This window comes from Drosophila sulfurigaster, chromosome 3, assembly GCF_023558435.1.
Source record: "Drosophila sulfurigaster albostrigata strain 15112-1811.04 chromosome 3, ASM2355843v2, whole genome shotgun sequence".
NCBI classification, from domain to species: Eukaryota; Metazoa; Arthropoda; class Insecta; order Diptera; family Drosophilidae; genus Drosophila; species Drosophila sulfurigaster.
The window spans coordinates 53,058,907-53,082,136 of record NC_084883.1 but is presented as its reverse complement, the minus strand read 5'-3'; the positions used below and the strand labels follow the sequence as shown (position 1 = coordinate 53,082,136).

Here is a 23,230-nt window from a genome sequence, read left to right as displayed (position 1 = left end):
TTATTTTTATTTACTGACATCTTTTACCTGTTGAACCTTTTTCTCTACAATCTAATTTCTATGATTTTAATTCCTAACTGTATTTACTTTCCTCTAATGGAAATATTTGTTTCACATCAATCAAGTAATTTAAGCTAAAATTGTATTTATATTATTTTGCTTTTGATTTTCTTCCTTAAAATTTCTCCAATTGTTTTGAAATTGTCGTTGGTTAGTTTCTTAAATTTGTAAATCAATTTGAACTACATATTTGAACTTGTTCTACTAATAGCCTTAAATGTTTTATCATACCAATCACACATCAATCGACAATAATTTCTGAGAACTAAAATACTCAAATATTCTCTTGAAGTGAAATGACATATTTCTGTGAAATTCATTTATTTAATAATTGTTCATTTGCAATTCCTTTTAAACAACTCCATAAATATTTCCGCTGCAATTTATTTATATAATTTGATGCTATTATTACTCTTTCGTGGTCAATTTTCCCCCATCGACAACATATTAAATTTCCCCTGTAATAACACACACACAGAGTTTTTCCTTTGAATCCTTTGAACTCTGTCATCTTGCATATGTCCTTTTATTCACATCGCTTGCTTCGTAATCAACTTATACTTGACTTAAATCAACTGCCCTTTGCAGTTGCTCGATAACTCGATTGCGACCATAAAATCGCATTTAATGAGGCTATTAATGACGCTTTAAGATCGAACTGCATCGAGCTGCTGTTGCTGCTGTTGGTGGAAATATTTTGCTTTTCGCTCTTTGGATTTTCTTTTTTTGCTATCGCTGGCATTTCATCAATTTGATTTTAGCTCGTGGCGTATTTGGATTATTCAATTTTCACACAAAAAGTTGAAAGTGATGTGAGGAGAGAGAGAGAGAGACAGAGGGAGACAGAGAGAGAGAGGGATTCTCTTCTTCTACTATTCTACTGCACTCAACGCTGATGTCTGATGCGGCCTATGCTGAAAATTAATTACGCTGCAACTTGATTTTTGCCCACATCTAGACTACACGAAGCTGGAAGCTGAAGCTGGAAGCCAGTTGGCAATGCGGCCACAGCTGACCCAGTTGTTTAATTGAATTGAAGCCATAAACACTCAAAGCGAGACCGAGACAGTCGAGAATGAAAAATTGCTGCGCCAGGACGACGACAGAAATGTGAAGCGGGAGGGGGAGTGGGGATCGAAGGCGTCATCGTCATCATTTGCGGCGACCGATGGCGACTACAAACACATACACACACAGAGACAGAGCTAAATAAGTTTAATTAGTGGTGCGCGTGCGGTGGGCATCAATCAAGCAAACGGCGGAAACGGAACGGAAACGGAAGCGGCCATTTTGGAGTGAAAGAGTTTTGACAGTTGCCCGTCGCCCTTCTCAGCGCTTCTCACAAACGTGACGTAAACAAGCACGAAACATGTGAAGTTGGCAGCAGAATCAGAATCTCCGCAAAAGTTGTTGACATCTTCAGAGCCAACACGTACTACAACAACAACAACATTGCCGAAAGTAGTAAACACTCCAAAAGGGAAGCAAAGAGATGACGTTGCTGCTGTTGACAGACGCAACTCGAGTTGCCGTTGACAGTGACAAAGATCATAATGATGTGTGTATTGTAATGATCATAATGAGGGAGGCGGCTTCTGTGCTTTTTTTTGGCTTGACAAATGTCATTTCACCCGCTGCGAAAGTTTGCTTTGAAGTTGACTTACCTAGAAGACAAACAAAAGGTGGAGGAGTGGAGGAGTGGGTACAGTTATTGTTATAGCTGTTCCCAGTCACGCGAGTCGTTGGCCTCAGTCATTGACAAATGTGCCAGCACAGAACTTTTTAGTTATTTCTTCTTCGCTCTCTCTTTCTCTCTCGCGAATTGGCCTAGTTTGTCTTTGCGTTTGTATATTTACACTTTACACTCACACTAGCACACTCATAAGCGCACACATGAGTGCATGTGCACACACACACACTCATACACATACACTTACACTTGTGTATTTATATCCGCAGGCTATTTGGGCACACTTGTCTAACGCTTTTGTCTGGCCAGCGTCTTCTTCTTCTTCTACTGTGCTGCAGCTGCACTCCTCGCACTCACAAGACAGGACAGTAGCTGCACTTGAGTGCTTTTAACAAGTATTACTACAGTTAGTTAGTTGTATGCGGCGAAATTAGACAGACGGGTGTTGCGGAACGTCACACGAACTTTTGACCCCGTTTGAGGCACAACAATAACAGCTGCTTTCGAGTCCTTTTGTCTCGCGTCTTCTGCATCCACACGGTGTTTTTTTCTCGTTTTTCGTTTTTTTGGCGGCTTTGTCTCACGACGTTTATTGATTTAAGTCGCAAATTTTAAAGGCTGCGGCGCTGTTTGTTTTCATTACGCTTTCACTTTTAACGCGCGCGTTCTCTCCCTCACACACACACACGCATAAAATTCGCACTTTTGTGATATTCAGGGCTGCAGTGTTGAATTTTTTTTGTATTTTGGCAGTGCTGCCAACTTTAAATTTGTTTAAGCTTCGCGCACAGAAATGCACTAAAAATCCATTTCGATGATTTTTCTCCACGTTGTACTCTTTGGCAAAAAGTACGGAATTATGTACGTACGCTTGCAAAATTACCCGTGACCGTGACGTTACTGCTCAGCCAGCGCCTCACGAACTAACGTCGTTTATTTGGCAGCCAAACCCAATATAGCGGCAGCCAGCAGCAGAGGCAGCAGCAGCATCAGTTTGACGTTTGACAACACACAGCTGTGATTTTGCGGGGCACAATTCTCTCCAAGGATTTTGTGCTCAATTGTTTTGGCTTTGGCGCCAACTGAGTGCACGTGCCAAACTGAAACAGCTGTTGCCGCACAGCAGCTTTGCGCCGACGCTGTGCTCGCTCTTTTGGCAAATATCCCACAATATAGGGAAATTAGCAAAGAAAGCGCAGCTTTTGCCTGCTTTATGGCACTGGAAAACTATGCTGGGAACAGTTTTTGGTTGGCAACTCTGCTAAATTTGCAGCATGTAAATAAACCCAGCTCAAGTTTGCAAGCTTAATTAAGCTCTGTGAAAATGTTTTGGCGGGAAAATTAATAACAGTTCCACGTGGCTGCGCAGTCGAAACGAATATTACAGGGGAACCCCCTTAAAATAAATTCATCAAAGGACATAAATAGAATGTATGTATGCGCAGCTTAATGTCGATAATTGCAACTAGATTTACGTATATGAAAAAGTTGCAGTTAAATGAAAACTGATTACATGTTAAATAATTAATCAGTTAAATGAACTTATTCACTATTAAATTTTGACTTCTATATATGTATAAATCATTTAAGTGCAATTATCGACTCTCAGCTGTGCAACATTAATGTTGTTTTTTGTCATTATCGTTTAATTATTATTTTATGTTTTATGTGTTACATAAATACAAAACCTAACGCATAAAAATGCAAGACTACAATGCAGCATGCATTCCATTTTTGTATTACTTCCATTGCCCTTTTGTAAGTATTTAGTTTTGTTTTGTGTTTCCAAAGCTGCTGTTCAGCAGCAATGACCATCATGACCACTGTGATTGTGAGTGCCAGAGGTGCCTCTGTGTGTGTGCTTCTCGCCCTCCTCGCCATCCTTGTTCTGCCCCTTGTTGTCATCGTCAGCAAACTCCCGCAGATCGCGACGCATGGCATAAGCATCTTCACCATCCGCATAGTACTTGGGCTCCACCTCGATGATCTTGAACTTCAGCGAGTTGGTGTAAAGATTGAGGGCAGCGCGATTGCTTTTGCGTACGTGCAACGAGACGTACTGGGCATTGAAGCACTCGACCATGGCTTGGGAGGCCTGATTCATCAGTTTCTGGGCGAGACCGAGACGACGATAGGAACGCTTGACCGCCAGCGATGTAATGTGTCCATGTTTGCTCTCCTCACCGGGCTCGGGTTCCTCCATTTTGGCCAGCACATAACCGACAATGCCACCCTTATCGTCCTCGGCCACATAGCTCAATTGGGGCCAAGTCAAGCCGTGATAAAAGTAGTATTTCATTTGATAGTTCTCAGGCAAACACAGCAGATTGCAGTGCTGCATTGTCATAAGGTCCTCGGGTTTGGCGCAGCGTATGTTCATCGTGTATAGTATAGTATATTATAGTAGATATATGATAGTTGTAGCTGGTAGTTTAGTCGCGTCGTGCTTTGCGTGCTCGAACGTTTTGATTTTGTTCGCCAACGTGTAATGGTTGATCCTCCGGCTCCTCTTGACCCAGCAGCTCACGAACCAGACGAAATTTCGACAGAAATGCCTTCCAAATGAGAAACCAGCCTGTGAACAGGAGACAAACATAATAATTTTGATAACATGATTATTATTTCTTTGTTATTTCATTTGAGGAGTCGTGTCCCATGAGTCTGTTGCACCTGCTGTGCTTACCCAACAAAATAATCGCAGCTACAATGCTAACGGAAGTGATTATAGTGAATATAAATGTCAGGGCTGTTTGCAAGGACATTCTCGTTATCACAGTTAATCACAGTTTATACAATATTAAAAGAATTTGCACGCATTGAACGAATAGTTGACAGCGTTTGTTCACGTTGCTATTTTTTATGACTTGCTTCCAAATACAAAACAGCTGACAAGCAGCTGTGTTGTTAAACACTGAACAGACAAATACAAAACAGCTGTCAGTTTTGAACTGTGCAACACTGCGCAAAGACAGGGTTGCTATGTACCTGATAAACAGCTCAGCGACAAATAAAACATTAATAATGTACAAACTAACGCATACTGTGTAGAAGTATTATAATAATAATGTTATTGCTGCAAAAGTACGTTTAAAACCATTGCACTCTAATAGATGAATGATTGTTTATGGCTGTTGCAAGCTGCAGTTGCCGCCTGGCACATGGGAACTTTAGTGATGGGTTAGTTTTCCTTTTTAGCATGCATAATTCTTTACACTCAATTTACGCAGATGTATTTACTCAATCAGACACTAATTTTACGATAAGTTCTTAAATTTGTAATATATGCACCTGAATTGTGTTAAATTTAGGTTTTTTTCGCTGAGCACGCACACTTTTGGTCACTCGACTACACACCGGCACTGTTAAGTGTTGTAAACGCCCGAAATTTCAGTGCACACAGCAAACAGCTGTAAGGTGGGTTTTGTGAATCAAGTTGGCAGCACTAACATCGTAAATTGAACAAACTGCAAAACATAAACAATAAAATGCAAGAATTTAGTGCAAAGCGTGATGCACTTTTTGCCTGCCTAGATGATGCAAGTAAGGAACTGAAGGGCACAGCTCTCGACCAGAGTCGAGCCAAGCCATACACTATAAAAGGCAGTAAACAGGTGATGCACTATCGCCAGGGACGCAGCATTGAACAGGGCAACGACGGCGGCGATGATGATGAGAATCTGCGTCGCCTCGTCGGCAAGGAGAGCATTTTCAAGAAGCCCGAGATGCCGCTGGCACGTTGCTTGAAGCCGCGCAAGACACCCGACTACCAGGTGAATCCGCACAAGTGGAAGAAATACTCGCTCTCTGATGTGGACATCTCGGATCAAACGAACTCGGCAGCAGCTTTATCCTTTCTGCGGGAAATGGATGCACAGCGTGATCGTGAGGCGGTGGAGGAGGATGACGGAGACAACGAGGCGGGAAAGGGTCACAAAATTGAGTTCAAGAAGAAGAGCAAGTTGAATCGCAATCTCAAACAGTTGAGAGACACTGAAGTGGAAGATGTGGAGATGGACAAGCCACAACTGCGCGGCTCCAAGGTGCTGATGCCCGAGTATGTGATTGGACAGAAGACGAGCAAAAAGTCCAAGAAACCACAGAGCAGCAGTCAAAATCGCGCAGCGGGCAAATTGCAATTATCGCATCTAGAAGAGATTGATGAAGATGATGAGTAAACAACAGCTTAGTTATCAGCTAATTTAAGTCACTAATCGTAGTTCATATTTTAAAAAAGTTTATTGTACAAAGCATAGTTTGTATGTATAAAATATATATGTATAATCATAATACGTGAGTATTTCACATTGGCAGACGCGGGACTTGAACAATCACATATACAATATAAAATACAGAAATGGAAAATATATACGAAGATCAAGAGTTGAATTAGAATTCAATTATTGAATTAAGGGTAGCTAAATATTTGTATTGTAAAAGCAAATTTAATTTGCTTAGAGCACACAAAATTTGCATTAATAATCTCTGAGATATTGCTGTTTAAACAAAAGAGGCGGGGAGAAAATATTTACTTTAAGATATTGCAAATGTTTTTCTTCCCACGCTTGGGATTTGAGCAATAGAACAATCACATATATATGTATATAGAAAATAAAAATAGAAATATGTAGATCAAAGAAGAAAGCTAAGGGAAAAATGAAGTGCGATCAAAGCAATGCAATAATACGATATGACTCTGATTCTATTCTTGAATAACTTTAATATTCAGAGCAGCAAAAAGCTTTTCTCTAATACTAAAGAATTCTTGAATTATAAATCAAGTTCAGTTCTTATAATCTCTGATCGATATATATAAATGCAAATGCTTTCCTTGCACTTGAAGTATTTCCCTTCTACTCTTTTAAGTAGCTTTTATAATAATACAAACATGTGTATAAAAGGAGGCTAGAAGATATAGATATAGAACGTCGAGCGAACGCGAACAAGAACGAGTTTAAAAGCAAATGCATCAAATCAGACTGTAGAGAGTTGAGGAATGTGAGGATTGTGCTCAACATAATCTCAGTTGGCAGTGTCGTTTTTTCCGAGGTAGAAACCGGGATTGAAGTACAGCTTCTTGCTGAAGCCGTTGTTCTCGTATTGCGCCGTCTGCAGATTGCCTTCTCTGGTCCGCATGTTGCCCACCGTATCTTGGATCAACTTCAGCATATCCTCCAAGCAAGTGTTGTGCGCCTTTTCAGCAAAAATATCACACAACTTCTGTATATACCAACTGCCGGTTTTTTCATCCCGATGCGTCTCATAACCCGGGATGCTAGCGTAGGCAACGAGCAGATTGTTGAGAGTGGGAACATTGATGTTTGTGCTGCTGATGCTGTCAGTATCTATTTGTGGCTGCGGTATCAGCTGCACATGGCGACCCGCATCGGGTTGTTCTCCGCGACAAAAGGGAAATATTAGCACCTTGGGTTTGTCGTGTAGGTGTGGGCACTTGTCCGCCTGGAAATGGTCGATGATCTTGGACACTTTACAGATGGATCCATCCTTGAACTCTACGCGATCCTTTTCATTCAATCGCATGCCGTGGGTCATGAGCACAAGGACAAAGCACTCGGTACGTTGCACATACTCGGATTCGGTGAGTTTCTGCAGTGTGCTGAAGAACTCCTTCTGATTGAGGTTGTCATAATTGAAGACGGTGAAGCCAAACTCACGGAACACATGTATCAATGACGTGCCATCGCCCTCGGCACCTTTCCGCTTTCTTTTGACATTCAGGAAATCAATGATGTTCACAATGAGCAGGACACCGCGATTGTGTTGCGATTGCATTTTGTAGACGGGCAGCTTATCTGTGTAAATTCGATCCGATTTGATCACGACGCGAGTTTGACCCGTCAACGGTTGCGTATACGGCTGCAAGATCAAACTGGGATCCGTGGGTTTCTGCAAAGGATTGGTTTTAGTAATTCATCAAGGTAGAAGCCACAGCTACTTACCAGTCGATTGTCCACAATGTCCGCGTTGTTATTGTTGTTAACGATCTGACTTAAGTGCGAGTTACGCTGCTGGTTGTTATTACTTAGCGAGATGAAGTCATCACCATTGGAGTCATCCACCGACTCGAGTATGCGCAACGCATCCATGAGTCTCAGCCGCTTAAAGACTTGCTTCAGCGCTTCGTAGGCATGTGGACCACGTTTCGTGATCTTCTCGAAGTACTTGCGATGCTGTTCGTGCTGCAAATCCACAGCGGACATGTTGTATGCCTCGCCATTGAGCAGCTCGATGTTGTCACGCATGGTTAAACTGAGGAGGCCACAGGCGACAGTTTCATTCATCAACGCCTTGTAGTCTGTGCAATTGATCAGCTGCGGGATGTTCGATTCGATGTGTTTGCGATGCTTTTGCTGCATGCCAAGTTCTCGTTCTGGCTCCACCTCCATAGCCATATATAAAGACGAGGATATATATTATATAGAAAGCTCGTTTCGTTTTTGTATTCGTTGTTATTGTTGTTGTTGTTGTTTGTGGAACGCAATGCGGATATAGCGCAACAGGCAGTGACAATGGCAATTGGTATTGGAAATAATGCTAAATGGCAATGGGGAGTGTGTGAGTCACTTTAACTGTTCTCGCTCGCTTTCCTTTGTTTTGGATTCGTTGGCAGCACTTTAAAGCGACACTCTTTTTGGTGTTTATCCTTATTTTTTCAAAAGCAAATTAAATGATTGCACTAATTGGGTAACTAAACTAATAATTTGCTTCTTGATAACATTTCTTTTGAAACAAAAGGATTTCTCTAATCAGTTCGCTGGCAGTGGAGCGAGTTTCAACAGTGCGATAGCGCGTCCGTTCACTCTCGTTCGTCTTCTAACACTGACAGCAGCTTGTTGTGTCTGTTGTCTAGTACACTGCGCAACAAAGAACAGCCTTAATTCAGTGCAAACAAAGCATTCGAGCAAACATATGTATATGTATGTATACATATTAATATCTAATATAAATTTGCATTTTATAAGTATTATAGATATATTCATATTTTATATTTAAATTGGCAATCAGTTGTGGTGAAATTCAAACCAGGGCTGCGGTAGCCACTTTGCAACAAATTGGCAGCTCTGCAGTGCACTGCCGCCAAACAGCTGTTCGTCAACAATCAACAAGCGAGAATGGCTGAAGAAATAAACATTAAAAGCGGCAAAGCTGCTGATGCTGCAAAAAAGAAATCCGATATATCAACTTATACAAAGAAAACAGTGCTCGAGTTTCTCCAGCAAAATGGCTGCACTCACGCCAACCTGGAGACGGTGGCACGTGCACGTCGTGGTAATACCCAAAAAATAATTGGTATGTGAGACAACTTTCAAAATAAGGATTTTTGATTAATATAAAGCAGATTTCTTTTGCCAGAGCTACGCGAATGCCGAGAAGGATGTGAATCAATACTGTAACTCAGTGAGTCTCAACAACATCAATCATTGGCTGGAGTTGTTGAACAAATCGGAATTGTCAAATATCTGTGAATACGAATCCGCCGCAGTCCTGAATGTCATACGGCGTAATGAGCCGCAACCGGAGCCGGAACAACTGGAAGGCATCGATATGAGGCAAGTAAATTGAATACTCCAAGAAACTGAACTAAGATTTCTACACATTGAAGTGAGGCTTATACATTTCTGGAGAATGCTTTAACCGGACAGCCCCAAAAGAAGTTGAGCGAGGCAACCGAAAAGTTTATTGCACGCGAAATTGAGGTGAGTTTGAACATTTCCAATTTGTGTATAAAGACTCTTGTTAACTGCCGCTTTGTAGTTGCTTATTGCCGAGGCTAATACCGAGGAGTCGGACTCTTTGGCACGAGATATTGGACAACAATTGTCCACTCGCCAGGATTATAACTATGAGGCGGAACCACATCGATGTAGTTTAGATCCATTGTTTTTGAATGCCAAAGAGCCATAGTAGTAAAATAAAATAGTTAAGAACCCAAGTATAAATATCTTCTAATTAATAAATGAATTAAAACTTGACTTCATTTCCACACATATTTATTAAACATTTAAATTCAATTGGTTTTGTTTATCGAGTTAAATTGTACGCGTACATTGTCAGTATCCTTAAACTGTAAACTGTTGAAAGTTGCTCAATCTGAGTGCTACTTAGATGGTAATGAGACTGCCTGCTGCATCTTGAATGTCTTGTCCGTTGTACGTATTTGTTTAGATATAATTACATACATAATCATAATCGTAAGTTAAGTATTGTACTTCATACTTTAAGTGTGGTATAAACATTTTGTTAGCACATTCAAAATCTAAAAACAAAGGGCGGGGCACACAATTCTTTTGTTACTTGAAGTAGTTAGTGTATATGAAAGAGTATATAAGTATATATAGTTTAGTATCTATGTATATATCTATGAATTATTTTAATTTAATTTGGCTTTCTCATATTATTTTCTTTGTTTCTTTTTTATCATTTTATTGTGCATGATTGTTTTCAAGATTTCTCGTTACCCAAGCAGGTTCCGCCAAATTGTATTGCATATAGCATAGACTAGAGTTAAGAGTAGAGTACAGTATTAGAATATAGAGTATAGAATTATGTTTAAAACTTTAACAGGCATTAAAAGAGTTTTGCGTGCTGCTTGGACTCTCATAGCATCACAATAGATCACAAGAGACAGAGTTGATTTGATACGCCTTTTGTTAATATACTTGTATAATATTTTTGGTTTTTTTAAGGTGTCACACATACAAAAATTTGGGAATGATCATACATACATACAATCAGATTTACATACATATATAAATACCCATTTAATATTATCGTTTTGCTTGTTTATAATAGTAATAATCATAATAATTAATAATCATTATTTAATTCTTCTTAAATGTTCAGTCCAGTTTGAGCTTTTGGTTTTCCCCTTTTTGTTATGTTTTCATGTGTTTTACATAAACATTAATTAAAATTAATTTAATCTAATATTTATATGTTTAAACTCTAGATATATAATAATTATAAATAATAGCGATATGCCTCATCATTGACCCCAAATACAACAAAACACAAACCATACCATTTAAATACTAATATCGAACTCAATTCAAAGCTGGAACTCAGACATGATGCAGTTTGATTGTTTGCTGGATTAATCTTATTCATTAGGAAAAACATAATTAACAGACATGACGTGAAAATAACAATGACAACAACAACAACGTAAATTCGTCATTAGATTATAAAACTCAATACATAAAGTAAGAGCGTCAGTAGAATTTTGATTGTCCCGTTCGTATTGTTCTGCTGGATATTACACAGAGCACAGATCATACGAGTATGTAACTGTATCTTAGGTTTCAGTTAGGAGGTATAGGAGAAGTTCTCTTTTGTGTATACATATATATTTTTATATAAATTCATAATTAGAGTTGACTAAGCTAAAACTACTACAACAATAATAATTGTTTAAATTGCTGTCAATAGTATATTCTTCTGTTTTTCTTTTTTTTTTGTAATCTTTTTAAGAGTTTTGGGTTTTCCACATACATAAGTATTTAACGATTTGCTTCAGATTAATCATGATATTTCTCAATATATCAAATATATTCATTTTCTTTCTCATAAGTATTATTCAAACTATGCAAATTGACTTTAGACTCGACGAACTCTCATTCCAGTTGGAAGTTGTTTTTGGCCATTTAAGGACTCGGAGATTGTGAATCGTTTATAACTGTGTGTGTATTCACCTTAGTAGTAGTTTTCTAAACCATTTTGTATTTGTTGTGAGACTTTAATTGGGGCATAGTTGTTGTTGTATATACGAGTAGTTAGCTATGTGTTCTATTATGACATCAAAAATATTGTGTTTACTATGATTCCGATAACAAGAATATTTGAATAGTATATGATATATTATTATATTTATATTTGATTGCTTCATTGGGCCAAATTATTTGTATTATGCTCTGTTCTAGGTACGCTCTAGGTACATGATTTCATTCGTATATATGTATGTATGTATGCATGTAAGGTATATAAATATCGAATTCTTAATGCTTGCTTCCAAATGTTTTGCAAGTTGCAACACACAAGAATTAAATTTTAGGAGCCTACTTTTAGGATGATTGCATATTTGCTAGTCAAGGCGATAAATTTGCGCAAAAAGTGTTGCATACTTTTAGGATCGCCCTTTATTTAACCGAACTGGACTCATGGAAGGTGCATTGCAACGGTATTCCGGTGTTCTATGATGTAAGCTACGAGTAGATATGTATGTAGTATGCATGTATGTGTGTGCTTCGCTGTTTAAATAATTCGAAAAATATTACTGTCATCATTAGGATTATATAATTTTATTCTATGTGTACTATATTTAAATACGTGTTGTATAACTGATTGCATTTTGCATCTGAATGATTGAGGTGATCCGTCTAATGGCATAAGTGAGTTTATGCTGTTGTCGTTCGTGGTCTGTGTTTGACACAATTTTCTTCTTTTCTTTTCTTTTTGTTTTGTTTTTCTAATTACATTTAAATAGTTTTAATATGTATGTTTTTGCTGCGATTAATTGTTGCTCAGATGACATCAAATTTGTTGCCTAATAACATTCAGAGTTCATTGAAATATCGTATATGTTTTTGTCTGTGAGTTTACAATGTTTTTGTTGTTCCGTGTGTATATATAATTATCTGTATACATATAGCGCTAATATAAGTTGATTACTGGTGTTTCATTAATGGACCGAAATTGCATTTAAAAATATATATTTTTGTTATGTGCTTTCTTTCATTCATTCATTCTTGCTTTCTTTTATATAGAAATTGTTCTTTTAATTACGTCCGGAGAATAGTTGATACTGTAATAGAGTTGTTGCAAAATAATTAGGCCATCAATTTTGGATATTTCTTACGATCTTCAATAATAATCTATAGAGAATGTTAAATTTTAACTACGTTTACGGGGGAGGAATATATTTGTATTTTGATTTTTACTATTACTGTCGAGAATAATATTGTACTTAAGTATGCTCTCACACCGATTACGGTTATTTTACGAATATAAAACATATACAATTAATATGGATCACAACGAAGGAGCCAGATTTACGAATATAATTAGAGAGGAAACTGAGGGATATACACATGATTATAGTACTAATATAGCATAATAAAAGGACAACAACCAACGATATTCGGGATGTTTACATACTTGTTACTTGGTTTGCATATTTTTTGGAGGAAATTAATGGGTTTGGTTTTTTTTTATGTTTTACTAGGTACAAAGTCATGCACACATTTTATTGTACGACTACAAATCTCGAGGTTCCTTGGATACGGGATCTGCTGGCGGAAACTACACATCGATAATTAAGTTATTTACGGTTATTATTATGGGAGGGACTTGTGTGAGTGTGCGTGTGCGTGTGTGTGTAGCGTGTCTACAAAACTACTACTAAGGTACAACTGTTTTAAGGGGGGAGTGATTGTAAGTTTTGGGTGGTGTTGTGTATGTATCTTTGTAATCCTTGACTTACAGCAATCTTATAATTTATTCATAAATATACATATGTATGTGTATGTATAGGTAAAAGTAGATACTTTACTCTTCTCGTTTCAATGTATAATCAACGCATCTTTATATACTATATATGTATCTTTTTTGAACTCTTAAGGCACATTTCGAAGTTTAAATATATGTATAACTTACAATAACAATGGTAGATGTGTAAGTACGGCAAAATAAATGGAAATATCAATAGGAATAGAAATAGAAATGGAAATGGAAAAGAATAACAAATGAAATAGCTAAGCAAACACACACACTTAATGGTAGGGAGAGAGCGGGGGCCATACGAGTGGAGGACTATTCAAATGTTTAAGGGGCTTCACAACACGCAAAAAATAAAAGAACTCGAAAAATAAAGGAAGAATAGAAATGAAAAATCAAGCACAAAGGCAGCCAAAAGCAACTTCATTATCCGCATTATTATCATTAAATACGTAGAACTAACATTAAGTATACGAGTATATGTAAATAGTTAATACGAGTACGATACATAAAAAGCAATTACGACGTACAATAAATTCGCAATGACTTAATTGTAAATTGAGTTGAGTAGAAATACAAATGCATATCAACATCGGTAGTCAGTTTATATAAGTTTAGTTAGGGTTTTAGGTTTAGTTTAAGTATTTCTTTTTTTTTAGTTAGTTATAGTTTAGTAGCGCCTTAGCATTAAGGCATTACGCCTTCAGTGTCAGTCATTCAAAATACGAGTATATAGAGAGTTCCGTGTACTACATATGATTATGTACATGAATAGTTTATGATCTCATTTCGATATTTCCCGTTCTTCGGCGCTTCGAAATTGTGTTTTTTATATCTCATTTATTATCGCTGCAGTAGTTGTATTTCCAGATATATATATTTATCATATATTTATATTCTTGTGCAATCAGATGGGCAGAAAGTAAAATGGCAAGTCAAGTAAGTTCTCAATACAGACAAATTACATTTATGTGTGTTCTGAAGTATCTCTTGTTTTTTTCTTTTTCTTTTTGTATTCATGGACAATCACAAAAGATGCATGACATGACAACTGAGAGAGATATAATCGAATATATACAAAAGAATCTGTGAGCATGCATTTAATGTGTCGGTTTATCAAGCAATCGCAATTTGGAATCGAATCAAAAATCTCTCATAATTTTAATTGTAATTTGTTCACAGTTATCACAGTACTCCGCTTGAGCACTTGGTACAGCCCTATAATAATATCTTAACATTTCTCAAAGCATATCACTTTCTCTATTCCAAATACGATCACTGACAAAACTGATTGTTTTCATATATATAAAATTTCGATATGTATTTAAAACTCTTCTCAAAGTAAATTGAAATAAGTTTGTAGATAATAAATTCATTTCGAATAGGGAATAAAATACATAGCGTGTAGTTGAAAGCAAGCGAAATTCATGCAAACACAATTGAAAGCTGAAACTTAACGCAACAATTTTGTTATGATAATTCAAATTGAAATTATTATACATATTTACATGTTGATTATGTACCAATCCACATCTTACATATTATCGTTTGCTGGGAACAAAAATGCATCGATTGTCACAACGGTCAGCTTAGTAAATTACGGCTAAAGTGTATTTATTAAATCAATCAACAATCAAAATAAAAGAGTCTACTGCATGTGCTTAACTACATAACTAATTAATTAATTAATTAATTGTCGATTTCGGCTTACATACTGCTTAACTGATAATATCAATTCATTTTGATGCGACAATGATAAGGAGTTTAAATAAAACTAACATCACGTTTGCATGGACTACATTAACTAGGATAAGGAACGCGGGGATTTTCGATTTAAATATATATTCATTATAATCCACACACAGCATATGCCTGTGTGTGTGTATCTCTCTCTCTACGTTTGTGTGAGTGTGCTGAAAGGGAGAGGGTGGGGGGACTCTCAATTGTAATGCCTAATTGAAATCAACAATACACGCGCACAATTTTAATGAGAGGGCCCCGAACGAATTGACATTCATTTTCATTCACTTCTCCAGAATAATGTTTATTCAAATTTCAATGTGTGATTACGTGTGTATTTGAGTGAAGGTGTGTGTGTGTGTGTATTTTATCTTTTTTTTTGCTGTTGCAATTTTTGCATTTTTAACGAGTTTGGCATTGTTTTTTGCAATTTGCATATTAATTTTACGGTTACGAGTGGTAAAACACAAATGGATTTTACGCAGCAACAACTCATAAGTAGGTACAATAATAATACTATTGGTAATGTGGCGAATAATGAAAACGGTAATGAAAATGATAATGAGATGCAACGAATAATGACAATGACAATGACAATGACAATGACAATGACAATGACAATGACAATGACAATGACAATGACAATGACAATGACAATGACAATGACAATGACAATGACAATGACAATGACAATGACAATGACAATGACAATGACAATGACAATGACAATGACAATGACAATGACAATGACAATGACAATGACAATGACAATGACAATGACAATGACAATGACAATGACAATGACAATGACAATGACAATGACAATGACAATGACAATGACAATGACAATGACAATGACAATGACAATGACAATGACAATGACAATGACAATGACAATGACAATGACAATGACAATGACAATGACAATGACAATGACAATGACAATGACAATGACAATGACAATGACAATGACAATGACAATGACAATGACAATGACAATGACAATGACAATGACAATGACAATGACAATGACAATGACAATGACAATGACAATGACAATGACAATGACAATGACAATGACAATGACAATGACAATGACAATGACAATGACAATGACAATGACAATGACAATGACAATGACAATGACAATGACAATGACAATGACAAAATGGATGCGAATTATAATATTTAATAACAATCAATATTCTACCAAGTACATAATATAACAATCATAAGAGTAAGTATTATAGGTTCGATAAATCTAAGTATCTATGTATATATAGTATAATAAATAACTTTCATTAAGATTTATCAGATATGTATCCAATGCGACATTTACATTTATTGCACATTTACGAATGCGTATTATAATTAATTAAGAAAATTGTAAAACAATATTTGTATTGCACATTTCTCGAATGTGTTTTGGTTAGTTTTGTTAATTTGTAGTACGTACGTATGTCTAAATTATAGTTTAGGTTATAAGTACATGTATTGTATATATCGTATATATAACATATATATAGATAGTATTATTATTTGCATCATTTTACCCTCTGCCCCTTTTGCATACAACTTTCTTTCATTCAAATTCAATTTCATTTTCAATTCATTGTAATTTTGTTCTCTCATTGTTTTGCTCATTAGTTTGGCTTTTTCGCATTTAAGTTTTACAACCAATTTTCGAATTGTTCCTTTCGGATTTCTAAAATTTTGGCGCATTGAGATTGAGATTCATGTTGCGTTGCAGCGCCTTGTAGCGCACATTGTTGTAGTTGTAGTTGTAACCGGTGTAATTGTAATTTTCATGGCCGTAATCAGCTGGAGCTTGCGCCTCGCCGATTTCGTTCAGATTATATTATTGACTGAATGTGATATTGAGTGACGGACACTTTCGGACGTTGTTGTTGTTGCGCGTACCATTGACCCGCAATAGCGGCACCGGACTAACCGTGCCGGATACGGAAGTTAATTGTCTTACCATGCCGGATCCCAACTGTTGCAATATTCCCGAACCGGAGCCGAGCGGACCCGATGACAGCACCGTCGATGTCCTTCGCGACCTTATCGACTGCATGCTCGACGACAGTAGAAATGGGACGCTGCTCGATGTGTTGGGCATGGAGCCACCCTGTTTTTGGGAGTATAATAGAGGAGATTTCTTTGGAAGATTAGTCAAGGCTTGTCACCATGGGCGCTTAAGTTATCTGCGAGCTGTGCAATCAGATTAATAGTAATTAAGAGTAGTTTAGTAGTAGTAGTTTTTTGTGCTTCAAAATACATACGAGTACTATGTACAAAATGTGTTCACGTGTTGAGTGTGCCTAGGAAGCAGCTGGAGCTTTATTTTCTTTGTTGAATGACTGATTCCGAATAGCTGATATATATATTATAGTACAGGATATGTGATTATGCAACAAACTGACCAACTGACAAACCAACAAACAAACAAACGAACAAACGAACGAACTGACAAACCAACAAACAAAAATCGAAAGAAAATCGAGCTTAAATCGAAACCCAATCAAACTTGTTTATTTAAGTAAATGCTCTTTTTTGTCGAAGCACAAACATTGTAATACAAATATACAAGTAAACGAGTATAAAGATAAATATATGAATAACAAGTGAATAGTATACAGGTATATAGGATATGATTTAATCGAGTACTCGCATGAAAACCAATTGCAACGCGCAACGAACAGAATTTCTCGGGCTCGAAATGAATACAAATTACATTAACATAAAAATTTAACATCATCACATACACTTGACTGTCTGAACGAATGCGTGTGTGAGTGTGCGTGACTGCGAGTGTGTGTGTGTATGTGTGAATATGTGAATAGTTGATAGCAGAGGGCAGAGCGAAAAGTCAAATAAAATTCAATTGAAAAATTCGAAATAATGAAACGTGTACTCACGATCATGCTCCGTGCAAGCTGCAAATTTGTATTAATTTATTCGGTGTATTTTTTTTTTTGAAGTATATTTGTTTGTTTATTTTGGTACATGAAATGGAAAAACGAAAAAAACACACACATGATGATAAATACAGCATATATGCATAGAAATGTTGATGTGTTTAGTGTGAGATTTGTAGTTGTTGTACGAGTATGGGGAGGAATCCACAGCGTGAGATGCGCGCTTATCGAAAGAGAGAGAGTTTGTCAGTAACAAGAATAAAAGAAGCACATCACATTAGAAAATACACTCAACGTTTATGTGTTTAACTTAGTCGCTGTGTCGATGTGTGTATACGAGTATGTGTGTATAGATTGTCTTACAAGTATTTTATTGGTCAGAATGACAACGCAACAGGACTAAAAGTACAGAAACAAACACGAAATCATAACAACAACTGAGTACGATCGGGACATTTAATGAAACAGTTTTTGATATTTATTTTCTTTAGTGTAAGTGTTTTCATAGTATATCAATATGCACATTTATGTCTCTTCTTGAATCGAGCAGCCTTCGCAAATTTGACACCGACAACCCATTGAAATAATTGATTATATTTTAACAAAATTCCATTTAATAGTTATTAAAGAAACAAATGCATTCGATTTTATTCGTTGTATAAACTGCAGTCAGCAACACCATTAAAATACAGAAGAAATTCGATAAGTTTTTTTTTACAGCAATTGGTAATTAATTTCGGTTTTAAATTACACATTGATAGAATTAAAGCCAGCGATGTTGTTTTTTGTTTGTTATTGTTCTGGGGCACAATCTTCAGCAAATGGAAATACGCATTCAAATTTATTTATTGACCTTTACTTACAGCTTCTTGGCAAAATGAAAATGTGTCAGACACAAGTCGCAACAGGCATTACTTCTTAGAATATACACAACAACACATACAAAAACAAAGTAAAATCGAAATAACAGACGTAATTTTAGTTCTTTTTTTTTTTTGGTTGTGAGAATTTACATCAATCGAACAATAGAATTCAACGGTTTCAATGTACACGGCATTAGCATAAGCTGCCAGTTTTCTTTTTCAGAGAGAGAGAGATGGGTAAATGGGCCTGGGGCAATACCTTGGGAACAGCTTCTTGAATACTGTACAAAAATGTAAAATAAAGACAGTTGCAAATGAGTTAAAGTTTCATACAGTAAAAAGAATATGGAACGAAAAAAAAAAAAGAACATACTTTGTGGCAAGTTTCCAATGCAGGCAGCACAGAATTCAAGTACAAGTACAAGTAAGACTCAATATTTAGTTAGGCAACAAGTAAAGTTCAACTTTAAATTCAAATTCATATTCAAAACCGAGTTGCAAGTTGCGGTTGCACATTCTCAAACAGCGAGATACACATAGATACTGTGAGACAGAGAGAGAAAGGGATAGAGTAAGACAGTAAGAGAGAGAGAGCATAAAGATAGAGATAACAAGTTCCAACGAGAGAGAGAGAGAGCGAGCGAGCGGGCGAGCATGACTTCCGGCCGCCGCCATATTTGGAGGCCACACGCAAAAACCGTAGCATACATTTCAGAGCTGACTAAATACTTTTTGGTAGCAGCAGAACACGCATGTTTCTCTCTAGTATACACGTGGGTGTATGTCGGTGTGCAACTGTGTGTGTGTGCGTCTGTGTGTGTGTTTGATAGTTTCACATTGTGTGCGTGGGTGGATGTTAGTTTAGTTTTTGAGTTTCGAATTTGAGTTGGCGTTGTGCAAAAGTTGTCTGCTGCAACGACAACGACAACGACAAAAATGAACAACAACATCAATGATAAGATAACAACAGTTATAACAAACACCACAAGACAAGTTCAATATCGTTGCTCTCTCTGCTCATGAGATGGATGCTGAATATATTTATTTATTTTTTGACCTAAGCACACAGCGTGTTCTTGTTGTTGTTGTTCAAAATCAATTTCTAAATTGCAAATTCGCTTTTTTTGATTTATATATTTTTATTTTTTTTTGTTTTTTACACTTACAACATAGGCTGAGGTGGAGGGCACCGATAGACTCGATCCAGAGCTACCGCGAGCGCCGTACTAAAGTTTTGTGATTAATGTGTGGTATTTGTTAAAAAGCGAATGCAAATTTTTGTAGAGACACAACGAAGACGACGACGAAGGCGATGGCGATAACATATTGTTTTTGTTTATATATCAAATTTTATTATTTGTTTTATTTTGTGTTGAGACGAGCGAATGGACGGGCGGGAAAGTGAAGATAAGATAAAAGAGTGTTGTGTTAGAGCGTTTTGATAATTTTCGTTTCATTTCGTATTCTTTTTTATTGTTTTGATCATTTGCGGGAAATGAGCTGATCATAAATATAAAGTAAAAAGATAGCTTTAAATCGAAACAATAATTAAACATTGAACTGCATGTTTATTGTTCATGTTGTACGCAATGTTTTAGCAGCTTTGTTTTGGTTATATATATTATATTGTATATTAAGTAGGAGTAGCTGTAGCTGTAGCTGTATTTGTTGTTAACTGTTGATACGCTAAATGCTACTCACTAGGCGCTATGGTTAAATGCAATTTGTTGAAAGTAAAACTCTATTACACATGTGAAAAAATGTAATAAATAACTGAGAACTGAGAACTGCGAACCAAATGCAATTGAATTCTTTTGTCACAAAAAAAAATTATGAAATATATAAATTAAAAAGTCTTTGTGACTACGAAGAGTCAACCGGAAAAAAGGGATAAGGGGCACAGAAAAAACTCAACTGAATGGTTAATGAAGCAACCACAAACAGAATGGCGTTGGCCAAATACATAAATAATAAACCAAAAGCAAACACAAATGAAATATTGAAGCAAATGAAGAGAATGTAAAAAACTGACAAAAGAACGAAAAAGAAAAAGCAAACGCGAAAGCGAAACGCAAACAGGCACAAAACAACTTACAGTTGGCGGTGACAAATTGATGGTGGAGCCGCGTCGCTCTTGGGGTCCAATGCTCGAGTGTCGACGGGTGGGGAGACCGCTGCCCGGCGTGCCGCCCGGCGAGGAGGCGCACGAGGGTGCGATGCGTATCTTTGGTGTCATCAGCGTGTTGTCCGAGAGCCGTCGATTGGGAAACACATTGCCGACGCGCAGGAAATTGCTATCCGGCGATGATGGCGAGCAGCCAAACCACCAGCCACCCAGCATGCCCGAACCTAAATTCACACAAAATGCACATCAATTTAAAAACACAAACACACACCTTCACATAGAAAATACAATTACAATTACAATTGACACGAAACATGGTCTCTGTGGCCAGCTAATTAGGTCTAATAATGTGCAACGTTGCGAAACCTAAAACCCCAAAAACAGCTCATTTTGCCATCCTTGCAACCTTGCAACCTTGCAACCTTAACCTCATGCCGCACGTTGCCTGCCTTGTGTGTTGCTTGTTGCTTGCCTGCTGTCACTGTCAAGGACACGCACGTATTTCGCACAATCTGCGGTTGCAACTGCGGCTGCTGCATATGACTCTTTGACTCCCCTCCTCTCCTGCTCCCCTTCTTCCCATTTTGTGCCTCTACCTGAAGCCTTGCACAGCTGCGATATGCAGCAACAGATGCATTTTGTGGCAATTTGCGTCGAAAGTTATTAACTTGGACATATGCACACTGAACTCCAACGCAATGCATTGCATCGATATTCGAGCTGGGGGTTTAACCTTTACTTTATAACCATTTCGTATGAAATTTAATTAAATACAATTGCAATTCGATTCATTACACGATTGATGTATCAATCAAATGCGCAAAAAAATATATAATATTATATTGCGCATACGTTAATAAATCCTACGCATTTGCCAAGCTTTTCTTTAAGCTTAAAGTCATTTTTTTGCGACTTGCTTTTTCAACAAAAAACTGTAGCAGAAACTGATGCTTTTTATCTTTAACTTGATTTTGTAGTATTTGTATTTTAATAAATTGTAATTATATCTCCTTTTAATATTGTGTTCTACTTTTTTTCAAATGTATGCATTACATCGTTTATTAAACTGTTTGTTTCTTGCATATATCAATATATTTTCAATTTTATCAATTTCAATATTAAATTAAGCACTAAATAATATTTTATTCTACATATAACTTGAGTTTCTAATCTCTATATTTTCCTAAACTTTATTTCTTTATATTTTTTAGTAACTTTGTGTTCTCCATTACAAATTTACTACTTAATTTTCCTTTGATCAAAGAAAAGTTTCGCTCTTTATTCTATATATCCATTCAACTATTATAAATTCTACAATTAATTAATATGTTAAATTAAGCATTGGGAAATATTTTGTTCTACAACTTGGCTATAATTCTATATATTTCTAATTACTATTATGTTTTCCTTTTTTTCAAATAAAATCCTTCACAAGTTTTAAACTTTATTTCTTTTCTTTAATACTAACATACATTTTTGGGTGCTTCAACTGACTTTAGTGTATATCTCTAAATTCAACTTTATTTATTGATTTAGGCTTTAAATAAACGCTCAGAAATATCTTGAAGTGCACGGAAATGGTCTTAATGTAGAGCAATGCTTGCGAAAGCTGTCTCACATGACGTATACGCAATATTGTAAGTCGTATGCAGAGGAATGCAAATATTGAATGTGTTATGATAGCTGTTGAACTACAGTCTATAAACACACACAAGCCTCAGACAAAGGGAGGCACACATGTATAGAGAAAGAGGGAGAGAGAGTGAGGGAGAGAGGCAGACATATAGCTAGGCTTGTGTTTGTTTACTGAAAGCCACAAAAACCACAGTAATGCCGCCATGGCTTCCTGCAATTCTCTCCCTCCTGCTTTGACCTTTTAGTTGACTGTGACTGCGAAGCGTGGCAACAACATTTCAATTTGCAATATGCAGTTGGCTCTGTTAATTTACCACATAGATAAAGAGAGGCGAAGAGAGAGAGAGAGAGACTTGCCACATATGCACACACATTTGGCTAGTTGACATTGCGATGGAAAACATGAGAGAAGGCGTGCCAAATGAGGCAACAACATGGCCCAAGCGACCTTTGACTTGCGTTTGCGTGGCATTAAAACTGCAATAAGAACGTACTTATATATATGTATGTATAATATAGACTACAAGCTATTAAGGACATCGCAATAAATCATCGTTTGAAGATTGAAAGCTCATTAAATGCTGCACACCGCAGAGGCATAATTGTAGCTTAGGGCAATCGGGCAGTCGTGACGAGCCTGGCTTTGATTTTAATTTGCATTATAATTGTCGTTTAAATGTGTATT

The 23,230-nt window shown here is 36.7% G+C and overlaps 7 protein-coding genes across 16 annotated transcripts in view; 2 read left to right on the top strand and 5 right to left on the bottom strand.

The window, feature by feature from the left end:
- The window catches only part of LOC133845971 (kin of IRRE-like protein 2), a 151,351-nt gene extending 148,556 nt beyond the window's left edge, over positions 1–2,795 (bottom strand). For 2 of the 5 annotated variants that reach the window (XM_062280668.1, XM_062280669.1), the window contains exon 1: positions 1,725–2,788. The gene's annotated coding sequence lies outside the window, so the exon portion shown is untranslated. Of the gene's footprint in view, positions 1–1,724 lie in introns of all 5 variants that reach the window. The other 3 variants (XM_062280665.1, XM_062280666.1, XM_062280667.1) reach the window with 3 other exon arrangements.
- Positions 2,796–3,375: 580 nt separating this feature from the next.
- On the bottom strand, positions 3,376–4,130 carry LOC133845974 (N-alpha-acetyltransferase daf-31). Its single transcript, XM_062280673.1, has one exon. The coding sequence runs from the start codon at positions 4,128–4,130 to the stop codon at positions 3,549–3,551; it is 582 nt and encodes a 193-aa protein (XP_062136657.1). The 3' UTR covers positions 3,376–3,548.
- A 52-nt stretch (positions 4,131–4,182) lies between these two features.
- LOC133845975 (small integral membrane protein 13) lies at positions 4,183–4,656 on the bottom strand. The gene is made up of 2 exons (XM_062280674.1): positions 4,434–4,656; positions 4,183–4,325 (listed from the first exon to the last, which is right to left on the bottom strand). The coding sequence occupies exons 1-2, from the start codon at positions 4,510–4,512 to the stop codon at positions 4,183–4,185; spliced, it is 222 nt and encodes a 73-aa protein (XP_062136658.1). The 5' UTR covers positions 4,513–4,656.
- Positions 4,657–5,150: 494 nt separating this feature from the next.
- On the top strand, positions 5,151–6,391 carry LOC133845972 (uncharacterized). The gene has a single exon (XM_062280670.1). It carries the CDS (start codon positions 5,236–5,238, stop codon positions 5,923–5,925), a length of 690 nt encoding a protein of 229 aa, XP_062136654.1. The 5' UTR covers positions 5,151–5,235; the 3' UTR covers positions 5,926–6,391.
- LOC133845970 (caspase Dronc) lies at positions 5,968–8,594 on the bottom strand. Its single transcript, XM_062280664.1, has 2 exons — positions 7,708–8,594; positions 5,968–7,654 (listed from the first exon to the last, which is right to left on the bottom strand). The coding sequence occupies exons 1-2, from the start codon at positions 8,158–8,160 to the stop codon at positions 6,770–6,772; spliced, it is 1,338 nt and encodes a 445-aa protein (XP_062136648.1). The 5' UTR covers positions 8,161–8,594; the 3' UTR covers positions 5,968–6,769.
- A 188-nt stretch (positions 8,595–8,782) lies between these two features.
- Positions 8,783–9,736, top strand: LOC133845973 (uncharacterized). The gene is made up of 4 exons (XM_062280671.1): positions 8,783–9,058; positions 9,108–9,318; positions 9,372–9,465; positions 9,524–9,736. The coding sequence occupies exons 1-4, from the start codon at positions 8,881–8,883 to the stop codon at positions 9,671–9,673; spliced, it is 633 nt and encodes a 210-aa protein (XP_062136655.1). The 5' UTR covers positions 8,783–8,880; the 3' UTR covers positions 9,674–9,736.
- Positions 9,737–10,438: 702 nt separating this feature from the next.
- LOC133845967 (SCY1-like protein 2) overlaps positions 10,439–23,230 on the bottom strand; it is a 32,104-nt gene continuing 19,312 nt past the window's right edge. Inside the window, exons 16-19 of one of the 6 annotated variants that reach the window (XM_062280659.1) lie at positions 20,881–21,134; positions 19,952–20,011; positions 16,983–17,162; positions 10,439–12,569 (exon numbers count right to left, since the gene is read on the bottom strand). In XM_062280659.1, coding sequence (XP_062136643.1) covers positions 12,543–12,569; positions 16,983–17,162; positions 19,952–20,011; positions 20,881–21,134 — 521 coding nt within the window. In that variant the 3' untranslated portion in view covers positions 10,439–12,542. Of the gene's footprint in view, positions 12,570–16,184; positions 17,163–17,922; positions 17,941–19,951; positions 20,012–20,880; positions 21,135–23,230 lie in introns of those variants that run through there. The other 5 variants (XM_062280660.1, XM_062280655.1, XM_062280656.1 and 2 more) reach the window with 5 other exon arrangements.

Bases quoted from the DNA above. Each gene is read 5' to 3' on its own strand.
- LOC133845974 (XM_062280673.1), bottom strand. From the start codon at position 4,130: ATGAACATACGCTGCGCCAAACCCGAGGACCTTATGACAATGCAGCAC.
- LOC133845975 (XM_062280674.1), bottom strand. From the start codon at position 4,512: ATGTCCTTGCAAACAGCCCTGACATTTATATTCACTATAATCACTTCC. The intron at 4,326-4,433 runs GTAAGCACAGCA...TCCTGTTCACAG, and splicing joins AGCTGCGATTATTTTGTTGG to GCTGGTTTCTCATTTGGAAG.
- LOC133845972 (XM_062280670.1), top strand. From the start codon at position 5,236: ATGCAAGAATTTAGTGCAAAGCGTGATGCACTTTTTGCCTGCCTAGAT.
- LOC133845970 (XM_062280664.1), bottom strand. From the start codon at position 8,160: ATGGCTATGGAGGTGGAGCCAGAACGAGAACTTGGCATGCAGCAAAAG. The intron at 7,655-7,707 runs GTAAGTAGCTGT...AATCCTTTGCAG, and splicing joins ACATTGTGGACAATCGACTG to AAACCCACGGATCCCAGTTT.
- LOC133845973 (XM_062280671.1), top strand. From the start codon at position 8,881: ATGGCTGAAGAAATAAACATTAAAAGCGGCAAAGCTGCTGATGCTGCA. The intron at 9,059-9,107 runs GTATGTGAGACA...AATATAAAGCAG, and splicing joins TAATACCCAAAAAATAATTG to ATTTCTTTTGCCAGAGCTAC. The intron at 9,319-9,371 runs GCAAGTAAATTG...TACACATTGAAG, and splicing joins CTGGAAGGCATCGATATGAG to TGAGGCTTATACATTTCTGG.